A 26425-nucleotide genomic window follows, 5' to 3' on the forward strand; every position below is an offset into this window, starting at 1 on the left:
AAATTTAGTTTAAATTGTGTAAATTTGTGATTTGCGTACAAAGCATTGCAAATGTATATAAAATTAAAGTGGTTTGTTATGATTTGAGTTTATAATCCAACCTTTAGCTAAAGGGTGCTTAAAAAGCTTTAACAAAGCTACTTGAAGCTCGTTAAAAGCTTTGTTAATGCTACAAGCTGCTCCTATGCAAGCTAAAGACTATGTGCACAAGGCCTAACCAGAATGACAGTGGCTGCAAAGATACAGAAAACCCCAACCATGAAGTGGTTACAGCATTAATTCCTAAAGAAGAATATTTAAAACCTTTTCACCATTTATGGATGTGGTAGAATAGAAATATGACCTGTCTGTGGCCACTGGCATAGCTGTCCATTGTGGAGCTGGATGCAGACACGGCACACCAGGTCGAATCCAAATGAGCAGGGTGGGCAAAAACATTGCATTATTCTAGGTGTGTAATGAAACAAATTTAATAACAGATCATACCTAAAAGAGCTAAACACATCTGCTAAAAGATGTTAGAATAATCTTTAATAGTAATTTTTCTTCTTCTTTTGTTTTTTTTCATATTTGTGGATGCAAAGTCAATGCCTACTATCAGGCGGAAAACAGTGGGCAGACATTTACAAACCTGGCATCATCTTTCAAGCTGTCACTGTACTTTGTCCCACAACGAGTATTAAAGGGATCTGAATTTTCTGATATATTCAGGGCTTCTGCAAGACGTCTGAAAAGTTACAAAGTAAACACAAAATATCATTCAGTAAACACCTTTAGAATTGTGTTATGCTGCTCACAGATCAATCGATTTGTTTTGGCAGACAATTTAAAGAGGAAGTGCAGTCTGCTTACATAATCTGTAATAAAAACATATTTGCCATTCTGAAGCTTCCCTCCAACCACTTTGCATATCGTTTTTTATATACTGTGATTCTGTATTTGCCAAAATGTGCTGCAGAAATCTCCCTCCACTGAGTCTGGCTGCATCCATTTTAACTGTGGGCAGCTGAAGCTGCTGCCTGTTCACTTGCTGGATTTAGAGACAGAAGCACACCTCCAGCTCTGCAGCTCTGATTGACCCTCTTATGACTCACCCCCCCCCTCCCTACCTGGCAAATTCTCACGACAGTGAGAGAGAGAGCTGTGCATGATGTCATAAGCCTAGGCTTTTTATCAGACAAGAAACAGGAAGTGGGCTGTATAAGGTATTTACTGGCAGAAAAAAAATGTTTTACTATCCAAAAGTTAAAACAACAAGGGCAGAAGATTTAATAGATGGAAAGATGAAAAAATGACTGAATTTCCACTTTAAGTACATTTTTGATAAGCTTTCTATTTGCTGTGTCTCCATGTTTCTGTCATCGGAGGGCCCTCAGAGCTTGTTAAACTGGCCATAGATGGGACAAATTTTATAATAATATTTTCCAAATAAAGTAGGCGCTAAGTGCAGTGAAGTTATCATCTGGTCTTTTTGGCTAAACAACAATGCCTGATTGTTGTTTTTACATATTTAAAAAACAAATTATATATATATATATATATATATATATATATATATATATATATATATATATATATATATATATATATATATATATATATATATATATATATATATATACACAAACACACTGATTGAATATTGTTTGTTTACACGTTTGTGATTTATAAATTTAATTATAGTGACATTTTTTTTGGTGATATCAAAGAATTCACATAACTGGGGGCAGCTGTCATATTTTTTCCCATATATGTATGGTTTAGGTTGCTGTAATTTCTATATATTTTCACACAGTTCATTTACAATATTATTTTGCCAGTTGTCAATTCTCTGTAGAAGAGGGGTGACTCATTCTGCATTTTCCACTTTGTTTTGCATAAGTTTGCCTGATAAGAATAAGCAGTTTTTTTTTTAATCTTTATTTTCACATATTTAAAGAGATAAGATAATACAAACATTCCGGTATGAATTTACAGGGTTATCTAGTATACGTTTCCAGAGGCCTACAATCCAGATGAGAGGATTTCTCCAACAACAAATTTACAATGTAGAAAGCACACCCTTAATTGTAGGATCTGCCAAGGGGAATGTAAGAGGAAAGGAAGACTAGGTTGGGGGGGGGGAAAATAATAAGCAATTGTTCAAAATGATGCCAGGTTTCATAGGCAACATTTGTACACTTTGATATTTTTAAAAGTACACTTCTTTAACCACTTCAGCCCCGGAAGATTTTACTCCCTGACCAGAACACTTTTTACAATTTGGCACTGCGTCGCTTTAACTGACAATTGCGCAGTCGTGCAATGCTGTACCCAAACAAAAATTTGCATCCTTTTTTCCCCACAAATGGAGCTTTCTTTTGGTGGTATTTGATCACCTCTGCGTTTTTTATTTTTTGCGCTATAAACAAAAAAAAAAACAAAAAAAGTGACAATTTTGAAAAAAAAATAAAAAAATTATATATTATATAATATATATATATATATATATATAAAAACAAACATTTCTTCATCAGTTTAGGCCAATATATATTCTTCTACATATTTTTGGCGGAAAAAAAAAAAAAAAAAAAATTTGCAATAAGCATATATTGATTGCTTTGCGCAAAACATATCAACTACAAACTATGGGAAAGATTAATGGCATTTTTATTACTATTTTTTTTTTTTACTAGTAATGGCTGTGATCTGCGATTTTTATCGGGACTATGGCGGACACAGCGGACACTTTTGACACCACTGCGATCAGCGCTATAAAAAATGCACTGATTACTGTGTAAATGTCACTGGCAGGGAAGGGACTGTGTTACCCCGGTTCTCGCACTGTCATGAGCGATCGTGATTTTTAGTGGTACATGGACACTTGACACTTTTTTGGGACCATTGACAATTATACAGCGGTCAGTGCTATAAAAATTCACTGATTACTGTGTAAATGTCACTGGCAGGGAAGGAGTTAACACTAGGGGAGATCAAGGGGTTAACTGTGTGTTCTAACTGTGTGGGGATGGGAGTGACTAGGAGGGGAGACCATAGGATTTTTATAACAGCTTACCTGTAAAATCCTTTTCTTTGAAGTACATCACGGGACACAGAGCCATAGTAGTTACTATGTGGGTTATAGGCCACCTTCAGGTGATGGACACTGGCACACCCTAAGACAGAAAGTCTACTCCCTATATAACCCCTCCCACTACTGGGAGTACCTCCGTTTATGTAGCAAAGCAATACACGTGTATATCAGAAAGAAGGGAGGGACCCATGATGTACTTCAAAGAAAAGGATTTTACAGGTAAGCTGTTACAAAAATCCTATTTTCTTATCGTACATCACAGGACACAGAGCCATAGTATTTACTATGTGGGATGTCGCATAGCAATGCCAACTGAAGGGAGTGAGACAACAAAAGTAGGGCATCATGAGACCAGAGGACTTCTACTGCTGCCTGCAGCACACTGCGCCCAAAGGTGATATCCTCATGACCAAGATCTCCTGAGCCACAAGAATCACCGACTTCCCTTCCTGCTCGATACTACGAAGAGGTCGTGGACGCAGGCAGAATAGGTGGGAATGCATAAATCAGTAAGAACCGATTACACGGGAATAACAAGGCATCTGTTTCGCATTCTAGCGGATCCTTTGTTCTTGGCACAAGTTGTCTTTTTCTTTGTTGTACCTGGACCCAATAAGATCAACGTCTGGGATCCCCCATCTGTGACATATTGACAGGGAACAACTGCTGGCGACTCAAGTAGTACACCTGCCAATTTTCTATTCCTGCAATGAAGACTGCCGATAGGCAAAGCACATTGTTTTCTGCTCAAGATAGGATATGATACACCTCTCTGGGCCACACAACTCCTTGCGCCCCCTTGGTGATTGATACTTGGCTCTGTTACAAAACCTTCAGGAACTGGGGACATTGGGGAAACCACACTCCTGGACCTGTAAAACACCCCGCCAGAAAAAACTTTATGGCTGAAAAAAAAACAAAGCTCTGGATCCAGCTCTCTAAAAAGAGAAGTGTTACAGGCAAAACCTTGTTTCTTCCACCAGGAGGCCTGGGTACCATTCAATCCGGCCAGAAAAGACACTTTGAATGGATCCGGCTGCATAGCTAGTCCCAGTAAGGATTGCTCCAGTGGCACAGCACATCTTTACTCGTGACCAACACCGTAGACACTGGCGAAAAAAACTGAGGTACTCCCAGTAGCGGATAGGGGTTTTATAGGGAGTGGAGTACCTGTCTTAGGGTGTGCCAGTGTCCATCACCTGAAGGTGGCCTATAACCCGCATAGTAACTACTATGGCTCTGTGTCCCATGATGTACGATAAGAAATATAGTTTTTCCTACTTCGTAGCAACAAACAATATGACTCCTCTCCTCTGACAGCACAGGGATTTGTGTGTTTATACACACACAAATCCCCGTGACTGCGCTCGTGCACGCGATCGGCGGCGATTGTGCCCACCGGGTGCGCGCACCCTCTGGTGGCCAAAAAAGGGTAGGATGTACCCGTACAGGGTTTTCGCCCAGGAGAGCCATTCTGCCGCAGTATATCTGCATGAGCCGGTTGGGAACCGGTTAAAATGGATGTAAATCCACTCTCATCATTTCTAAATTACTTCCATAGTGCTGATGCCTCCTGCATGTATCCTTACCTGTCAAATATCTCGCCTTTAGCTGTTTGGAGCCCTGCAATACCCCGGATTCTATGGGCGGAGTTGTGATGTAAGTAGTCTCCCCGCCCACCTCTACACTCCCCTTGGCCAGGCATCGATATTTCTTGCACTGAACTTCTGCTGGTCTCGTGGATTATGACCCATGATCACTAACATCCAGTCAAAACCCAGGAAAGTCACCACATGACTTCAGCATGCCCAATCATGCGAGGTGTAGAGCAGCCAATCCACACACTAGTGCATGAGATAAGGAGATCAACTGCCAGTCACAGCAAGGGGGGAAGAAACGGTCACCTATTTCTCTGTGTGTCTCTTTGTATCTTACTGAAAAAAAGATAAGAGGATTGCTAAGAGCTCTTCATGGCAAGACTGGGCACAGATGAAATGACATCCTCTTCTGTAACAGATATGAATCTTAATTACATTTTTTGGGAGGAGTTTACATCCACTTTAAGGTCTCATGCACACTGGACGTTTTTGCAGCTGCTTCTAGGGGCATCAGATTTTTTTTTTCTTGTCTCTAATCTCACCTGCATGTTAGTCTATGTGTCTGTACACACAGACTTTTAGCAGCATTTAGTGGCAGGAGCTTTTAGTGGCAGAAGACCCCCCCCCCCCCCCCACACTGCCAGTGTCCAGGAGCAGCAGAGTTTTGGTAGAAAAACTTTGGATGCCTGTAAACGTGTGTAAACACGTATTAAGCACATGAGCATTCATTTATTCTGGCAATTTAAATGAATAATTGGCGCTTGACACCTGTAAACACGCCTAAACTCGTTACACACGTTTACAAGCATCATGCATTTTTCCTGCCAAAACACTGCTGCCAGGAGGAAAGGCTTCTAGGAGAGTTTGCAAACCATCCAGTGTGCTAGAGGCCGAAAGTTTGCAATATTGTAAAATGTTTAAGAAATCGGAAAACAAAAAATGCTTTTTGTTCATTTTCTGTAATACTGGTTTTCGTGTTTCTATTGTAATATCTACTGTACTGATAACCTCTCTCAAATATGACCATATTCAGATATTGTTTTATTTTAAAAGGCATAGCATTTTGACCAATATCTCCCATTTGATCCATCAGTGACATGTCAGGGCATCGAGAATGCTGTAATGTAGTTTTTGGTCACACAAAATGGATTCTTTACAGAATATTTTAAATATATACAGTAAGCACGCCACATACCAAGAATGAATAAAGTTGTAATCATTCTCTGAGCACTATTATGCTATAGGTACAAATATCCAAGTATATCATATCACATATTGCTACACTTCCTTCCAATCTCTATCCAAAAAGATTTCATGAACGTACATGAAAGTGAGCAGCTGCTGATCATAAATACAGTAGTCAAAATAGAATGACCTGAAAAGGGGAGGAGGGAAAAGAACTTAAATGTTTCAGAGGTGTAGAAGCCCCCCTTTCTCAAGAACCTTATACCTCTTCATTGAAAATTCCCTGACCAGCTTGTCTTTACCCAGATGAAATGTTTAACTGACTAGCAAAGTAGATTACAAACAGAAAAAATATGAATTAAGACTTTGTAAAGAGGTCTGTTAACCTGTGCACTAGTATACTAGGGAAAAAAAAAATAAAAATCATCTTTGAACTCTGTATTTTTAAATGTGTTACTGTGCCACAAGCTCACATCAGAAATATTACCAATGTCTGGGAAAGAGTCAGGATCTTAATTAGGCCTAATTTACACAGGCATATTTAAGCGTACACCTGTGTGAGGGCCAAATTTGCCTGCATGGGATGCACAGATTTCCATGCATCCACATACATGCATTCAGATTCATATCAATTGGGATGCTGCAGCTGCATGTACACAGCCGCTGTTCCCAATCTGACATCCATATGGATGCATGTCCCTGACCTTGCAATGTCTGTTTTTGGGAAACAAACTTGCACCCGCTTGGATGTCATTGTGGGAACTGATGTTGTGTTCATACATCTCATGTAAGAAAACATGGCCCTCACATGGGTGTATATTTCAGTACGCACGTGTGATTGAGGCAAAACATTCCAGACGTATGCTGGCTCTAAGTGAACTACTGTCAACCATAATGTAATTTGTGCTTCCTTCACTGTAAGATAATGGAAGATGAAAGGGTCTCTGAGGAGTGGCAGAAAGTTAGGCCTGCAGCATCATCATTTATCTGCTCATATGCCTACAACTGCATTTCAAAGCAGCAATGAAGCTGTCACAATTTCAAGCACTCTCCCGCAGTGGGACTGAAAGAAGACACTAACGTACACTGAATCTATAGGTTTCTCTATGGTCTGTGTCCATGTCATTTAGTTCACGGTTACACATGCTCTACTACAATGGAAGTCTGGTAAAAGGGATTGCTGAAACCAGTCTAACCCCCATGACAAAATCACTGACCTTCAAACCTGCCCTCTTGTAAGATACTGTACATGTCACATGTCTTAGCGTGAATCCTCAAGAAGCAAAAAGATTGGGAAAAGCGCTGATCTAAGACACCATATATTGACAGGTATGTTCAAATGATGTGCCTGTTTTCAGTGTACATCAACTGATGGACACACCTTATCTGTGCAGAATGTATCTTAACTTTTAGAATACATTTTTATTGATTTTATGAAGTTTACCTACGAGGTACAAGTAGAATCTCATTTTTTTTCACCCTCACCCCATCTGGATGCCTGAAGAGTACCTGGTCATGATTAAAATGAGGGATGGTACCCATAGAGTATTTTTAAAGTTTAACACAAACCCACTCTCTGGTTGTTCTTGATGTGTAGATTTAATATTTTATGTTTCAGAAATCTTTAAGAGAAGCTCTCTCTGTAAAGCATCTGTTTAGCACAATGAACTGACAAGAAGCGGCCGACAGCAACCAAGGTTCAAACCATAAAGTAGCATGTACCGTAGTAGTCTGACAATGGCAGCTTCTAATCAGGTTGCAATAACTGAGCCAAAATAAACTAACCAGCCATGCGATGTGAAGTATACCATGGCTTTCTTAAATAAGGCATTTACATGTCATTAGTCAGCAATCAAATGACTGGACTTTTATCAGTCAAATGTTGTAAATCATCAGAATTAGGGACCAGCTATTGTATACAAGGGGACTGTCCGGAACTGGACTGAGAGGAGGTCCCGATCAGAAGTGAAATTCCATCCCATTGCCTTTTCATCAAAGGTGATCAGTTTGTGTTTGCATTTACTATGGCAGTAGCATTAACTAGTAAAACAGTCAAGTTCTATAAATACACACTCTTTAGAAAGGCTGTAATCAGACAGGCTGTCAGTTAAATGTGTCAGAAGGTAAGTACAGCTTTTCTTACAAAATCTACATAAAATACACTAATCACTTCAAAGAAATGCAAATGAGTATGTGCTTACCTGTTTCGTTCCAACGCCAAGCACTCTTCATCACATTGCAACCTGTAATCAGTACAAAACAAAAGCCAGTCAGTGGGAAGCAAGCTGCAGAAGGGTACTCGTTTACAAGGCCAAATAGCCAACATTTTTTCCACTGCTCATGGTACTTTAACCGCCTACTTGTTCTGACCTTTCACAATTAGCCTAAAAAAACCTGGCTTTTTCATTTTTTTTGCAGATTGCTGTGATAATTAAAATAAAATTGGTACTTTTAGCTTTGAAAAATAAAACTAAAAAGGCATCCACCCACACACATTGTTTTTGCAAATAACACAGGCAAATATGACATGGGAATTTGTGTAATGAGAACAATCACTAGCACCTTATTTAATTATTGTAGGGCATGCAAGTGTTGCAGAAAACATTGTGATTAAAATAAGAAGACATATATTATATTATATATATATATATATATATATATATATATATATATATATATATATATATATATATATGGGTTTTTTCAGGACATACAGGTCTGTTTTATACAATAGTTGAAGGCATTACATTGCATCCTACTAATCTATGTCATTTTACGCAAGTTAAAGAGAAGGTCGATTCCCCTTCTAAAAAATATAATTTCACTTAAAAGTGGTTAAGTCAGTGTTCTCAATTACTGTCAGCCTCTCCGTTAGAAAAAGATAAACAACTCAGTGTGTGTTTTTTTTTTTTTTAAATCTAATTTTTTTTTTTTTAATGTCATAATGTAGAGTATAATATTTCCTATCATTTGAGCCCAGTCTTGCCACAAAGAGTTAATCCAGCTCTGAGCAATCCTCTTTTATTGTTCAGTGAGATAAATCTTGACAGAGAAAAACTTTGTCAAATCCTCCCCCTTGCTGTGAGTGACAGGTGATTTACATATCTCGTGCACTAGCCTAAGACATGCATTGTTTTTTAATTCCCACCCCCACTCCTTTCTTCAGCAGCTCTGCAAGGATTGGCTGTTCCACACCTCAGCATGATTTGGCATGCTGAAGTCATGTGGTTACTTTCCTGTCTTTTCACTGGATGTTAGAGATCATAGAAGAAGTTGTGTAAGAAATACACAGGAGAAAATGCATATTGACAAGGGGAGTGTAGAGGTGGGTGGGAAGTCTATTGACATCACGACTCCACCCACCGAGCTCCAGACAACAGACCCACCCACAGAATATGCAGTTTTTTGGGTCTAATAACAGACAGAGGGGAGACATTTGACAGGTAAAGATACATGCAGGTGGCATGTATATCCTTATAGATAACCCCTGAAAGGATGACATTGGGTTTACATCCACTTTAATCAACATCGTCGATGTCGGTCAAGTGACTGCTCACCGCTATCCTTCCCCACCTAAGGGCTACAGTGGGAGGGGCTGAGATATCCCTCTGACGTCAGCCAAGCGGTCAAGTGACCACACATCTGTGATGTGGATTAAGGGATTTAGGATTAGAATTTTAAAATAAAAACATATACACCGAGTTATATATCTTATTATATTACAGAGGGGCTGCCAGAAATTGAGAGCACTAACTTTACTGCCACACAAAATAGCAGCAGGAGGGGAGGGGGAAAGACTGTGGGCTGACGGAGGCACGTAACCTGACCGCGGTACCATGGCTCAGCAGCCATGATTACCATGGTCAGCAAACACAGGGAGACACAGGAACAGGCAGGATCAACCAGGTTTTTTTTTTTTTTTTTACAGCATACAAAGGGAAAAATGACACCGCACAAGCACTATGCAGTTTAACATATTTTAAAGGAACAGGATTTTTTTTTTTAGGGTTGCAACCTCTAACATGGTCAGGGATTGCAAGTCTAGTAAAGTAATATGACTCGCTTACATATTTGTAATTAAAGTAACTATTGCCATAATCAAAAATTACATACAAGATGCAGCCTTTTGCTAGCATTACCAAAGCCATTTATGGTTTGAGTTCATTTATAGAACATGGTTTTATTGCCTGCTCCTCCTATCAGTATATCTATTATTTTTCCACTTCTTTTAACGTTTGACCCTCACAGCAGGGATGAATGCCCTGCCTTCTTGTCTCTGAACTTCTGAAGTGCAAGGTTTAATAACTTTTGATGAGCCACGCTTCTCCACTTGTGGTGGTCTTGCTCTAAAATTAGGCAATTGTTGAACTGCATATTTCAAATGGGTAGTCTGGTGACGGGCAGGTCATGGTTGGAAACTCCAGCGGTAACACTCTTGTCCATGATCCCGGACTCAATGGGGAAAAAAAAAAAAAGACCTGTTCTCCTTTATTTTGGCAGGTTGGGCCCCGATTCCTTGTCATTTGAAGTCTCTCACTACACCCACCATTAGGGAATGGGTAACGGAATTCAATTACATCATGAGGCTGGAAGAGGCTCTTGGCTACTGCCAACGAGAAAAATACTACATTTTTGGAAGCATGGCATGCTTGGAAAACCTTTTTGACCTCGCCTAAGTTACTACCTTTCCTCAGATGACCTAGTGCAAACCAGGTCATAATGAATTAACTCCCCCTGGACTCCTCCTCCCACCCTTTTTTCCCCTTTTGCGCTTTTTTTTTTTTAAATATAAAAATGGTAGCGTCCAATTGTGAGATATTATCCTCAATATAACCTACCTATGCACTTGTGGTGAACTGGAATCAAACCCGCTTTCGTCTATCACACCTAACGTTCCCTTTTTCTTTTAATAATGGTTAGTAATAACATAACATGTACGATGACTTGATAGTCAATAATACTCATTGTTACTTTACAGTCATCATATCAGTTTGTATTTGTAAACATTTGTTGTGCCTCGTCTTTTTAGACTGTCCAACTTTTATAAATGGTGTCACATGCAGTGAGCAATAAAAAAAAAAAAAAAAAAAAAAACTTAGATGAAGGGGGAAGGGAGGGTGGGTCCTTGGAGCAAAATTTTTGCAACATTTTCACAGCAGTTCAGATTGGAGCCCAAAGCTATTGCCCCCTGTGTGCTGGATTACAGAGACAGGAAGAGGGTGGGACATCACTGCAGTGAATACTTCTCCAGGATCTAGCTGCTTAAATGACGTGGGACATACCTTCATTACAGGTAAGTTCGGTCAAAAAAGCTGTAGGGTTAAAAATAATTTTTAGCTAAACTTCAGCCTTAAAGGAAACAGAATTGATGGAATGGCAGAATTGACAGGTAATTAAACTATGTTACAGGGTAGACTCCACAATCAAAAACTGAATGAAACAATTAGAATTTTTTTTTTACATACCAGAAAAATCTATTTCTTGGAGTAAATCACGGGACACAGAGCAGGTTATAATCATAATTATGTGGGTTATGCGCCGCCTGTAGGTGAATGGACACTGGTGGATCAAACAGGAAGTCCTCCCTTATATAATCCCTCCTATACAGGAAGTACTTCAGTTTTGTAGTAAGAAAAAAATTCCCAGAAAGAGGAGGGGGGCCTCTGTGTCCTGTGATGTACTCTAAGAAATGGATTTTACAGGTAAGTATCTAAAGAAAATCAAATTTTCTTTATCGTACATCACGGGACACAGAGCAGGTTATCAAATCATAACTATGTGGGAAGTCCCATAGCAATAAAGCTTGGAGGGGTGGGAGACACAACAATAACCACTGCCATCAACCCCAAAGGACCTACTCTGCCACTTATGCTGCGGCCAAAGGCAGTACCCTCCATGGCTCTGACAGCCACCTGGTAAAACCCTGCGAATGTATGCACCAAAGACCATGTAGTGGCCTTGCAAACTGGAGCCACTAATGCCTGATGGCGGATAGCCCAAGCTGCCCTCACTCTTGGTATAGTGTGCTCTCCCCAGAAAAGGTGGAACTTTGCCCTTTCAAACCACACACTTGAAAGATTAACTGGCAGATCCAGTGTGAAATAGTTGACCTGGCTGCCGCCTGCCCTTCCTGGGCTTTTTGGGCACAAACTGGGATTCTGACCTGTGCCTGCAACTCGTAAATCCTGATGCCCGAACTACATCCAGAGTATGCAGAGATCTTTCCCCTGCCGACTGTGGACTAGGAAAAAAAAAAAAGGCAAGACACTGGCCTGATTCAAGTGAAAACTAGAAACCACTCTAGGCAAGAAAGATGGGAGGAGGACGCAACATCACCATATCATGCAAAACCAAGAATGGCTCCTTACATGAAAGAGCCGCCAGCTCAGATGCTCTTCTTGCTGAAGTGATAGTAACCAAAGAAGCCACCTTCCGAGTCAAAGGACTAACAGAGTTTCTCTTTTGGTTCAAAAGGTGACTTCTGACTTCTACAAGACAGTCAAGACTAAGTTTAAGTCCCAAGGACACAAGAGCGGCGTCTGCGTTACACCCTGCACAAAGTACAAATCAAGACGTGAGAAACAACGGTCTCTGTAAAAAGAAAAAAATCGAAATCTGCCCTTAATGTTACTTGAGGTCAATTGAATTTCCCCTCCCGATTGGAGAAGGGAAAAATCTTCCACTCACATATTTACGCGGGTGTCATTTCCTGGCTTCACACCAGACATATAAGATTTCCAAGTCCTGTAATGGAAGTTCCCTGAAGCCAGCTTCTTGGCGCTCAGTGTGGCGCTCAGTGTGGAAATAACAGGACTATAGGTCTGACCGGACTGGAAGTGTCCACTGTCAGATTCACTATGTTGGTGTACCAAGCACTCCTGGGCTAGGCTGGCTATCACTATTATCAGTGTTACTACCTCCTGGATCCTTTGCAAAAGAAGCGGCAGTAGTTAAATCAGGGGGAAGGCGTAGATTAAGGAGAGCTGGTCCCTAAGGTGTTACCAGTGCATCTCCCCTATTGCCAGTGAGACTCTCATCCCACACACCACCTTTCCAACTTGTTGGAGAACCTGGAATCCAGTAGAGCCACTTTCAGAGTTCCCCAACGCCCTGGAATATGTACTGCCGTTAGACAGCACATGCTGTTCTGCCCCAGACAGAATGTGGTACACCTTTTCCTGAGGCACATGATGCCTGGTGGTCAATACGGGCCACTGCAGTGGCATTGACGGACTGAACCCCGACCACAAACCTGTGCAACTGGTTCGTTCAATAATCCAGAGCAAGGCGTACCAATTGAAGTTCCAAGACATTGATGGGCAGAATTCTCTCCTAAGGAGACCAAGTCCCCTGTACTGTAGCAACTTTCAAACCAGTCCCCCCAACCGGAGAAACTGGCATCAGTGGCTACTATCTGTAATATCACTGGAAGGAACATTTTCCAGATTCCGAACAATCAACCACCAATTCAAACTCTACATTACCCTGGGGACAGAGCCCTCCAGCAATCCTATGCATGGACCTTCAAGTTCTAGACAGAGAATAGTTCCTCTACATGAGGAAAGGGCATCTACGTTGAAGTTCCCTATGTACAGTCCAACTCCAGATATTTTGTAGAGATGTATCGAAGGATGCCTTTTGCTTCTTATATTTTGGTTTAAGCCTAAACAGACTGCTCCCTGAGCAAAGATCATTGAGGTATTCTGCGATCGACACCCCCTGTGTCCAGCACCGTGGCTAGCTTTGTGAACCCTCGGGGGATGTGGCCAGTCTGAAGGGCAGTGCCACAAAATGAAAATGGCGATTTTTTACTGCAATTGCAGAAACCTGATGAGCCTGGAAAACTGGCCCTTAAAGATAAGTGAGAGGCCATCACTGATCGGACCGATCCCATATGAAATAGGAGGATGTTTATAAATTTGTCTAGTGCCTTGGGGTCTTAGATGGACCTCGTGTCCCCATTTAATTTTGGGGCCGCTATGGTGAAGTTTTTTACAATACAAGCCCAAAACTTCTGCTCCAAGAGCAAATGCAAGGCAAAAGGCTGATAACTGTGGTGTACCCAGAAGGTCCCAAAGAGGTGTGCTTAACCTACCAGGTTTCTGCCGGAGTCAACCTAAAGACGGAGCGAACCGCCTTAGAGACTGCCCTAGCATCCTCTGGCCGGAGATACTCTCAAAACACAGCGGTCTCAGATGCCTCACTTTGAAGGGGAAAAGCTTACAGCACCTGGTATTCCCAGTCTCCCATAGAAGTACTAACCAGGCCCAATCCTGCTTAGGCTCTGAGATTAGGTGCGTTCAGGGTGATGCGGCTAAAGCCCATTGCAGCTGTCAATGCCGCTGCTAAATTCTCCTAATGACACTCTAACATGTCAGGATTCGTTGCAATGCCAGACAAACACAGTGGCTCAGATGTATAACCAGTAAATAATGTAGAGACTATATTGCCAAAACCTGACTATGCAGTCTTGCAGGGATACAGGTCCATAGCCATGTTGGTCTACAGCTATGCAAGTATGCACACACAGATACGCAGTTTATGCAAGTATACAGTTTATGCCACTATGCAGTTCATACCAGTATGCAAATATGCATTTACAGTCAGGTCCATAAATATTGGGACATCGACACAATTCTAATCCTTTTGGCTCTATACACCACCACAATTAATTTGAAATGAAACGAACAAGATGTGCTTTAACTGCAGACTTTCAGCTTTAATTTGAGGGTATTCACATCCAAATCAGGTGAACGGTGTAGGAATCACAACAGTTTGTATATGTGCCTCCCACTTTTTAAGGGACCAAAAGTAATGGGACAATTGGCTGCTCAGCTGTTCCATGGCCAGGTTTGTGTTATTTCCTCATTATCCCATTTACAAGGTGCAGATAAAAGGTCCAGAGTTCATTTCAAGTGTGCTATTTGCATTTGGAATCTGTTGCTGTCAACTCTCAATATGAGATCCAAAGAGCTGTCACTATCAGTGAAGCAAGCCATCATTAGGCTGAAAAAACAAAAAACAAACCCATCAGAGATAGCAAAAACATTAGGTGTGGCCAAATCAACTGTTTGGAACATCCTTAAAAAGAAAGAACGCACCGGTGAGCACAGCAACACCAAAAGACCCGGAAGACCACGGAAAACAACTGTGGTGGATGACCGAAGAATTCTTTCCCCGGTGAAGTAAACACCCTTCACAACAGTTGGCCAGATCAAGAACACTCTCCAGGAGGTAGGTGTATGTGTGTCAAAGTCAACAATCAAGAGAAGACTTCACCAGAGTGAATACAGAGGGTTCACCACAAGATGTAAACTATTGGTGAGCCTCAAAAACAGGAAGGCCAGATTAGAGTTTGCCAAACATCTAAAAAAGCCTTTACAATCCTGGAACAACATCCTATGGACAGATAAGACCAAGATTAACTTGCATCAGAGTGATGGGAAGAGAAGAGTAAGGAGAAGGAAAGGAACTGCTCATAAACCAAAGCATACCACCTCATCAGTGAAGCATGGTGGTGGTAGTGTCATGGCGTGGGCATGTATGGCTGCCAACGGAACTGATTCTCTTGAATTTATTGATGATGTGACTGCTGACAAAAGCAGCAGGATGAATTCTGAAGTGTTTTGGGCAAAATTATCTGCTCATATTCAGCAAAATGCTTCAGAACTCATTGGACAGCGCTTCACAGTGCAGATGGATAATGACCCGAAGCATACTGCGAAAGCAACCAAAGAGTTTTTTAAAAGAAAGAAGTGGAATGTTATGCAATGGCCAAGTCAATCACCTGACCTGAATACGATTGAGCATGCATTTCACTTGCTGAAGACAAAACTGAAGGGAAAATGCCCCAAGAACAAGCAGGAACTGAAGACAGTTGTAGTAGAGGCCTGGCAGAGCATCACCAGGGATGAAACCCAGCGTCTGGTGATGTCTATGCGTTCCAGACTTCAGGTTGTAATTGACTGCAAAGGATTTGCAACCAAATATTAAAAAGTGAAAGTTTGATGGATGATTGTTATTCTGTCCCATTACTTTTAGTCCCTTAAAAAGTGGGAGGCACATATACAAACTGTTGTAATTCCTACACTGTTCACCTGATTTGGATGTAAATACCCTCAAAATTAAAGCCAAAAGTCTGCAGTTAAAGCACATCTTGTTCATTTCAAATCCATTGTGGTGATGTATAGAGCCAAAAAGATTAGAATTGTGTTGATGTCACAATATTTATGGACCTGACTGTACGCAAGTATGCCCCTACATAGCTATGTAGCCATGCAGATATGCAATTATACAAGGGTGTAGTTCTACAATTATGCAGATATGGATGCAATAATGTAATACTATACTGCACCTGCCCTACTTTCTAGAAGCGTATGGTTTCAGCAAAGAACTATGACCAAATACCCTTTGCCCCATACTAGTTTCGTAGAACTAGCCAAGCACAAATGCAACAAAGCACCCTGAATGCAGCCTCTATGCCCTATAAGTGCAGCCTAAATGTAAGTTCCTGCACATCAATGCAAGCTACTCTGGAGACATAACTCCTTTAAGGGCACTGATAACTGTGCAGGGGTGTAACAGAAAACTGTTGCACAAACCCCCTTGGATTATGCAGACAAATAGTGTATTTTCATGTCCTGTCTGGTCACGCAGCCTCCCACAGGTAGTACTCCCGAAACCTCATCCAGCCATAGCCTCTCCATGTCCCTGCTGTTTCCTAGGAGCCTCACTAACCCTTCAAGCCCACATGTGCCTTCAAGCATAAGGAAAATGGCTGCCCTTCCACTTCCTGCCTCCACTGCACAAGAGTAGGCTATACAGAGGGGCCCTAAGCCCTCTAGTGGCTGAAGGAGAACACTGCAGCTCAATACACCTTCTGCAACACACAGAGCCTGGCCAGACAGATCAAACAGCACATTGCCCCCAGTGCCCACCTGGAGAATGACCAGTCAGTCAGATTTTTTTTCAAAGAAACACTGCAAATGTAAACTTACCATTCTCACCGCAGGAATTTGAATCATAACAGGAGTCCAACCTTCACCCATTACGGTGGGCTCTGTCATAAAAAAAAACCCCTGAAGGACTTAATCTGGGGACCACTCCCCTTGACCTGTATAGCACCCTGCTGGAAAGCACATTGGTCAGAACTAAGGATGAGCTCTGGCGTGTTCGCATGCTGCACGTGCCGAGCCCTCCAGGAAGTCGGCACAGCGCAGCGCTAATCACAAGCAGTGAGACATTTCCCGATCTCTGCAGCCGCACATTGGGAAATGTCTCACTGCCTTTGATTAGCGCTGCCCTGTGCCGACTTCCTGGCGGGCTCGGCACATGCAGCATGCGAACACGCCGGAGCTCATCCTTAGTCAGAACAAACACTGCACAGGATTCCATTACGCAGGGTCCAGTGCTGTAAGGCTGCATTACAGGCAAACCTCGAGGATTCTTCTCTCCTATCCAACAAGGCTTGGGTACCATCCATTTTAGCTAACCGACCTTTGAATGGATCTAATTTCAGTCCTTGATCCACAGAAGAATGGTTTTTAGACCTCCAGCACATGTATCACACCACGAAACATCCCCTTACAGAAACTGGTGAAAAACTGAGATATTTTCTATATAGGGGAGGACTTATATAGGGGAGGACTTATATAGGGGAGGACTTATATAGGGGAGGACTTATATAGGGGAGGACTTATATAGGGGAGGACTTATATAGGGGAGGACTTATATAGGGGAGGACTTACTGTTTGATTGACCTGCCAGTGTCCATTCACCTAAAAGGTGGCGCATAACCCACATGATTATAACCTGCTCTGTGTCTCATGATGTACGATAAAGCAACATGGAATTAAATTTGAAATCTCATACCAAACAGTGGAATATTCCCCTGGACAAAAACAACTAGAAAAGAACTAAAACTGATACTATGTGCACATAACCTGACCAAAGTGTGTCATGATGGGTCCATATTCCTTTCTCGTCTATTGTTTAGTCAGGTTCTGCTCAGCACTTTGTGTCAATCCCAGTCATCTTCCAGCGGTCTATGTCCAGGGGATAGCCCACTAATTTTCGTTGGTTTAAATTTTCTAATTGGACTCCTATCTATAAAGTGAGCTCTCTTGTTACTTGCCTTATTGTGAGGAACAGCAATCTGTGTTGAGAATATACAAAGCTGCCAAATCCTTTTTTTTTTTTTTTTTTTTGTCGTCTGGAGATTAGCCTGCTATGAATGTCCACTGAGTCGTGGCAGCGCCCATAGACGCTTTGGTTGCGGTGTGATCCAAATATCAAACCAGTATCTTTGATTCAACTGCTTTTGAAAGGCTAGTGCCCTGGCGGTCATGCTAAGCATCTTGCTTTAATGCTATATCAGTAAAGTCAGGCAATGCTATAATTAAAAATATTGTTTATTTATTAAGTGAAGTAAAAACACGGCTCCGCCCCCCCCCCCCCCCCCCTTTCTGATACCTGAGTCCTGAGTGGCTGACAGATGCAATATAAGTTGATACACTACAAGATGTCCTTTCTATCAGGCATACTGTAGGGGTTGCGGACCTATGCAGACACTGCTCCTTATTGAGGTGATGTAACTTTTAGCAACTATATGAGTTTGGTTAACACTTGGGCACGCATATACATATATGAACTGCCTATGGGGTACATATTTATGTCCCCTTTATTTAGTCATTTGTTTTCAAGTAGTCCAATACTCACCATTATATATTTTTATTCATTTGCAGTGTTATGGTCTGTCCTTCTTTAGGAGAGTGGGGACAGTCTATCGTTTGGTTCCTGTAGCCTTGGTGTGCTTTACAGTAATCAGATCCCTTTCCCTCACATACCTCGCAGCCTCTTTGGCCTGGTAGGTACATTTATAGTTACATTTATTTATTCATTAGCCTAGTCGTTCTGACTTTGGGGATACTGTTTATTTCCCTGGTACCCACACTTATCCAATTTTTATTTACTCTATTTTCAGCATTTTGGGTCATCTGCCGGGCCCTACTATCTGGGTCCTTTAGGGGGTCCTGCCTTGAGCGCCCTTTGTGAATTGACAATCTCTCCGGGTAGTCTGGCCTTTCCACTACAAGTGTGTCCGTCCTTTCAGAGCTCCTATGGTTGCCCTCAGGGCTACAGCATTTCTTGAATTGTTTTTAATCTGGATGCAATAAGTTTTGGCAATTCCTCATACAATGTGCAGGGTCAGTGTTTGTTCAATTTTTGAATACAGACCTAGTGTATCATTCAATCGTTGTTACCTTTTCAATGTCATGACTATGTATTTTTACACTCATGTTTTTTCATTTGTAGACGTACTACAGTTTTGATGTAACCACTTACCCCTGAAGAAGAGAACTATTACAATAGATTCGAAACACGTTGGGTTATCTCTTTTGTCATAATTGTTTCAATTGAGTACTGGTTTACATGCATTGTAATTTTTATCTCTGTATCTGCCCCCCTGCATCCTGTATTTCTATCTCTTGCACAATTTTGAGATTTTTTACTTCCCTTAATAAACAATATTTTTGATAACAACACTGCCTGGCTTTACTGAATCAGAGTTCCGTCTAAACTCCCAATTAGAGGAAACCAATTTTTAGTGATTTATCGTACAATTCAGGGATGTGGTTCAGCTGACTACTTTTGCTAAAAACGGAAACACCATGAATCTATGCTTTAATGCTATAAGTCACTGACCCAGAACAAGCATACAGACTGGGAAAGCAAAAGTAAAGTACTTATCTGTAAATATGTTCTAAAAATATGCTTTGGGTCTTGCATTGATGAGATCAACACATTGCCTTACCTCGTTTGCTTAATTTCCGTTTTGGTGACAAGTTTTCCAATATCCACTGAATCCCCCATTTGCATTTCAGAGAGCTTTGCTGCCATAGATATAGCTGCTATTCTACAAAACAAAAGTTCATGGGTAATAAGTCAAATCCCTCAAAAATTCACTTCCCTTTTATTTTAGCTTTTTATACAACAGGTGTGTAAAGTCAGTCATAACTTATGTATGATAATAATAGCTTAGTATAATCAAAATTCCCACTCACCTGCTCGCATTTGGCAAGTGGGAATTAGCTGAGGGTGCTGCCGGCAGGCGGGGTTGAATGGGATCCGATTCTCCTCTCAGCAATTGGCCAGGAAACTGTGGCGAAGGGAGAGGAGAGGAAAAGGAGAGCCAGGTCTGATCACACAGAGAAGGGAACTCCTGCAGTGACACAGCTTGGCTCTGAAAGGCCGGCCATTGTCAAAGTCCTGCCTCCTGGATCAGCTTTTATGATAGACAGCACACTACTCCAATGCCGGGAATTTGAAGTGGTGTGACGTCTATCATAGGAGCCAGTCCAGGAGGCGGGACGTTGCTTGACAGTGGCCGGAATTTCAAAGCCAAGCTGTGTAACAGAAGGAGTTCCCCGCTCTGTGTGAACCAGCTGGCTCTCCTCTTCCTCTCCCTTCCCCACAGTTTCCTAGCCGATCGCTGGAGGGAGAATCGGCTTCCATGAGGCCGCGCTGACGGGCACTGGTGAGGCTGCGTTGATGGGCACTGATATGCTGCACCAATGGGCACCGATAGGCACTGATGAAGCTGCACTAAAGGGCACTGATAAAGTGGTTGTTAATATTTAGTTTTGTAACTTAATTCTGTATAAAACATTTAACAGTGTCATTTCATGAGATAATTTACAAAGGCATGGTTAGGAGCGGAAATATGGGCGGGGTGGGACAACCAGTGGCGAGTAACTCTAATGCCCCGTACACACGGTCGGACTTTGTTCGGACATTCCGACAACAAAATCCTAGGATTTTTTCCGACGGATGTTGTCTCAAACTTGTCTTGCATACACATAGTCACACAAAGTTGTCGGAAAATCCGATCATTCTGAACGTGGTGACGTAAAACATGTACGTCGGGACTATAAACGGGGCAGTGGCCAATAGCTTTCATCTCTTTATTTATTCTGAGCATGCGTGGCACTTTGTCCGTCGGATTTGTGTACACACGATCGGAATTTCTGACAACGGATTTTGTTGTCGGAAAATTTTATATCCTGCTCTCAAACTTTGTGTGTCGGAAATTCCGATGGAAAATGTGTGATGGAGCCTACACACGGTAGGAATTTCCGACAACAAGGTCCTATCACACATTTTCCGTCGGAAAATCCGACCGTGTGTACGGGGCATTAAAGTGTTTGTTAACCAAAAAAAAAAAAAAAATAGGATTTTTAAAACAGCTTACCTGTAAAATCTTTTTCTTGGAGTACATCATAGGACACAGAGGCTCAAGTATTTACTTAGTGGGTTATGGGCCTACCTTCAGGTGTTGACACTGGTATAACTAATACAGGAAGTTGACTCCCCTATATAACCCCTCCTCCTTCCAGGAGTACCTCAGTTTTTGTAGCCAAGCAATATAAGCACCATAAAACTTTCACCCCATAAAACAGAGGGGAGGGAGCTCTGTGTCCTATGATGTACTCCAAGAAAAGGTTTTTACAGGTAAACAGTTTTAAAAATCCTATTTTCTTTATCGTACATCATAGGACACAGAGCCTCAAGTATTTACTTAGTGGGACGTCCCATAGCAATGCTACTTGAGGGAAGGGGGACACAACCTGTAGAGCACCCCCAGACCTTGAGGACTTATACTGCCGCCTGCAGCACACTGTGCCAGAAGGCGATATCCTCATTCGCTCTTACATCCACCTGATAAAATTTTGTGAATGTATGTACTGAAGACCAAGTCGTGGCCTTGCAGATCTGAGCCATGGAGGCCTGGTGACGCACTGCCCAAGAAGCACCAACCGCTCTGTGCGCCTTAACTTGAAAAGGAGGAATCTTTCCCTTTAAATCACAAGTTTGAATTATAACTTGCCAAATCCACTTAGCGACAGTGGATTTTGACGCAGCCTGTCCTTTCTTAGGACCCTCTGGCAGAATAAATAAGACATCAGTCTTACGAATCTGAGCAGTTTTCTTTAAACAGATTTTCACTGCTCTGAGTACATCAAGACAATGTAGTGACTTTTCTTCCCTTGAACATGGTTTTGGGAAAAACAATGGCAGGACAAGATCTTCATTCAGATGAAAGCCTGAAACTACTTTTGGCAAAAAGCCTGGACGAGGGCTTAACGAGGGCGTCCTCATGAATAACCAAATATGTCTCCTTACAAGAAAGAGCAGCTAATTCTGATACCCTCCTTGCTAAGGATATAGCAACCAAAAATACCAGCTTCCTTGACAAAAGGACTAAAGGAATATGCTGTATCGGTTCAAATGGCTGTTTATGTAACACAGACAAAACTAAATTCAAGTCCCAAGGGCTTAAAGGTGATTTAACTGGCGGATTAATCCGCATCACTCCTTGCATGAAACCCTGGACTAAAGAATGCGTAGCAAGCGGTCTTTGAAATAAAATTGATAAGGCTGAGACTTGGCCCTTAATAGTCCTCAGGGCCAATTTCTTCTCTACGCCTAATTGTAGAAAAGGCAAGAATTCTGCCTATGATATCTCAGAGGGTGCCAACCCTTGGATTGACACCAGGAAACATAACTTTCCAGACTCTATAATATTTATAGCTTTATAGCGTTAATCAAAGTAGACATAACTGACCTGGAAAGCCCACGTTTCTTCAGAATGTGGGTCTCAATACCCAGGCTGTTAAATTTAGCGTTTGTAAAGTAGGATGGAATATCAGCCCCTGTGATAGCAGGTCTGGCCTTAATGGGAGGGTCCATGGGTCCTCCGCTGCCATCTTTACGATCTCTGCGTACCATGACCACCTGGCCCATGCTGGTGCTACCAGTATTGTCGGCTTTCTTTCCAGCTTGATTCTGCAAAGAAGTCGAGGTAGCAATTGAATCGGGGGAAATGCATAGATCAGTGAAAACTGATCCCACGGGGTCACCAACGCATCTGTTCCGTATGCGGGTGGGTCCCTTGTCCCGGACACAAATTTGACTAGCTTCGTGTTGAATCTGCACGCTAGAAGGTCTATGTCCGGAGTCCCCCATCTTTGGCAAATAGCCCGAAAAATTTGCGGATGAAGAGACCATTCCCCCGGGAATAACTGCTGGCGACTTAAGTAGTCCGCCTGCCAATTCTCTACTCCCGGAATGAAAACTGCAGATAGGCATGAAACATTCTTTTCTGCCCAAGTTAGAAACTGGTTCATCTCTCAGAGCCGAGAGACTTTTGGTGCCCCCTTGGTGATTGATATATGCCACAGCCATGGCATTGTCGAACTGGATCCTGACGGGACAATTATTTAACCTCGAGGTCCAGGTTCTCAGAGCCAGATACACTGCCCGAATCTCTAAGATGTTGATGGGCAGGGCTCTTTTGGATCCTGACCACTATCCCTGGACAGTCGACTACTTTCCAGATAATTGGTCTGAAGGACTTTCCCTTCACCAGGTTCCGAGTTAGTAACCCCCAACTGAGGCTTTGGAACACTATTGAGGACAGCTGCACTGGCAAATCCAAAGCTTGAATCAACTTGTTCCAAGCAGACATAGGGAATTGCTACGAATGAAGCTACCATCTTTCCTAACAACCTCATGCAAAGGCGAATTGAGGGATCTCTTTTACACCTGACCATCCGCACCAGCTCTTGTATGGAACTGATCTTTGCAGGAGGCAAGAACACCCTTTTCTGGGTTGTGTCTATGATCAGGCCCAGATACTCCAGTCTTCTTAGTGGCTTTAAGGAGGATTTCTTTAGGTTGAGGATCCAACCCAGACTTTCCAGGTAACCTTGCTTCACGCGAGCCACTGACTGATCTATTAACAATAGATCGTCTAAGTAAGCCAAGACAATTATGCGCTGTGTCCCCCTAACCTGGCTAGAGGTTGGGCTAGTACTTTTGTGAACACCCGGGGTGCTGTAGCAAGGCTGAAAGGCAAGGCTACAAAGTGCTTTTGTTCTACTTCAAACCGCAGGAACCTCTGGTGAGGAGGAAATATAGGGACATGGAGATATGCATCTCTGATGTCGATGGATGCCAGAAGTTCTCCTCCTTGTAGGATGGAAACGACCGACTTGATTGACTCCATACGAAAGGAGCGGATCTTCAGGAACTTATTTAGATTCTGTAGATCTAGAATTGGTCTGATATCCCGATTTGGCTTTGGTACTGTAAATAGGTTTGAGTAAAACCCCAAATCTTGCTCTTGTTTGGGAATCTGTATGATCACCCCTTGAGCCAACAATCGGTCTAATGCTTGCAACAGGGATTGTCTTCTCCCTGGATCCTTGGGAATGTTTGATCTCAGAAAAGGAGGCGGTGAAAACTCTCGAAACTCTAGCTTGTATCCTAGAGACACTATGGAGAGAGTCCATTTGTCGTTAATTTCCCTTTGCCAGACTTCTGAGTACCTCAGAAGTCTTCCCCCCACCCTGGTGAGGGGAGATACATCTTCATGACGAGGCTTTGATATTCTGCTTTGCAAACTTGCGGCCCCAGGTCTACCTTTGTGCCTGGGTGTGACCCTGAGGTCTTCCTCTAGAGTCTGACGGTGGAGGCAGTCGCCCCTGCCTAGAGGTGGATACACCTGGCACGGGAAAAAAGTGCGTTTAAACGAAGGACGTTTATCTTTCCTCTTGACTGCCAAAAAAAAGAGTACTCTTTCCGCTGGAAATTGTTTGGATGTATTTATCTAAACTATCGCCAAATAGTCATTCTCCCTTAAAGGCGAAACTAATTAGAAGGTTCTTACAAGGCGTTTCAGCTGACCAACCCTTTAACCAAAGGATCCTCTGCATATGTACTAGAACAAGCGCAAGGCGTGATGTGATGCCTGATGAATAGAATCCTTCATTGCATCTATGGCAAAGCATAATGCTTTAGGTAGCTTGGCCAACTCCTGGGCCTGTTGTGCAGGGAGCTCTTTAAGCGCATCTGTGAACTGGTCCTTTAAGGACTGACAGATGCCTATAGCTGCGATTGCAGGCTGAGTCACGGTCCCTGCTAATGAAAAAGAAGATTTTAACAGACCTTCAACTTCTTATCTGTTGGGTCTTTAAGCATCTGCGCATTGTCCACTGGACAAGTTAAACTCTTATTGACATTGGAAATCGCAGCATCAACTGCTGGAACTTTCCATCTTTTAGAGAATTTTTCCTCCAAAAGGATAGATAATTGAGAATTTCTTTGGAGGGGAAAAATGCTTATCCGGATGATCCCATTCGGTATAAATAAGCATTTCCAGTAATGCGTGTACGAGAAATGCATGCAAAGGTTGTAAAGGTTTCAAAGAAACCAAGGAGACCGGACCTTCAGCTAGCTAGGTGGAAGTGCTGCTAAGCTTAAGCTCCTGCAGACAGGGGGGGCCATGGTTTAAAAATCCCCCTTTTCTAAACCCTTCTCAGCTGCGCCATCCACAGAAATATCAAAACATATCTGTTTTAAGCCACTGCTGTACGCTACTAAAACCCCTTAAAAAGGGATATAAATTAAGAAGCCCCTCCGCTGGGACCACAGAAGCTATATAGCCTAGAGAAAGAGCTGCTGAGAGGTGTAAATTACCCCCTATAGAGGACATTCTAACAGGTATACAAGGAATATAGAAGGAAAAAGCCCCAGCCTGTTCCCTTACCTTGTCCACGTTGCAAGATACTGCTGTAAACAGACAGATCCAAACTTCACCCATCACAACGGGCTGCGTAAAAGACTGAGTCCCTTTAATAGGGGTTCCACTCCTTTGGACCTGTATAGCACCCCTCAGGAACAGCTTTAGGAAATGTAACAAGACCAAAAGAGTCCTGGTTCCTAGGGTCCAGCTCTCAAAGAGAAGCTTACAGGCAAAACCTTGCGTTTGTCTGCGAGGCCCGGGTACAATCCTATGGCCTCAGGGGCGAGGATGGATCCGGCTGTGGAGGATCCATCATGGATCCCTCCAGGAACTCCTCAGAGCACATCTTCACTCGTGACCAACACCTTAGACACTGTTGAAAAAACGGAGGTACTCCTGGAAGGAGGAGGGATTATATAGGGGAGTCAACTTCCTGTATTGGTTATACCAGTGTGAACACCTGAAGGTAGGCCCATAACCCACTAAGTAGATATTTGAGGCCCTGTGTCCTATGATGTACGATAAAGAAAATATATATATACAGATACTGGTCCCTTAACCACTTAAGGACCGCCTAACGCCGATTTACGTCGGCAAGGCGGCACGGGCAGGCAAAATCACGTACATGTACGTGATTTGCCTCTCGCGGGTGGGGGGTCCGATCGGACCCCCCCCCGGTGCCCGGTACCTCAGAAGTCTTCCCCCCACCCTGGTGAGGGGAGATACATCTTCATGACGAGGCTTTGATATTCTGCTTTGCAAACTTGCGGCCCCAGGTCTACCTTTGTGCCTGGGTGTGACCCTGAGGTCTTCCTCTAGAGTCTGACGGTGGAGGCAGTCGCCCCTGCCTAGAGGTGGATACACCTGGCACGGGAAAAAAGTGCGTTTAAACGAAGGACGTTTATCTTTCCTCTTGACTGCCAAAAAAAAGAGTACTCTTTCCGCTGGAAATTGTTTGGATGTATTTATCTAAACTATCGCCAA

General features: G+C 42.5%; 1 protein-coding gene across 1 annotated transcript in view; it reads right to left on the reverse strand.

Annotated features, from left to right (window-relative positions):
* The window catches only part of NFX1 (nuclear transcription factor, X-box binding 1), a 193673-nt gene that overhangs the window by 16889 nt on the left and 150359 nt on the right, over positions 1-26425 (reverse strand). Inside the window, exons 18-20 of the mRNA XM_073630822.1 lie at positions 19670-19771; positions 8058-8099; positions 632-727 (exon numbers count right to left, since the gene is read on the reverse strand). Coding sequence (XP_073486923.1) covers positions 632-727; positions 8058-8099; positions 19670-19771 — 240 coding nt within the window. The remainder of the gene's footprint in view (positions 1-631; positions 728-8057; positions 8100-19669; positions 19772-26425) is intronic.

The sequence above is a fragment of the Aquarana catesbeiana genome, linkage group LG05 (assembly GCF_042186555.1).
Source record: "Aquarana catesbeiana isolate 2022-GZ linkage group LG05, ASM4218655v1, whole genome shotgun sequence".
Lineage (NCBI taxonomy): Eukaryota > Metazoa > Chordata > Amphibia > Anura > Ranidae > Aquarana > Aquarana catesbeiana.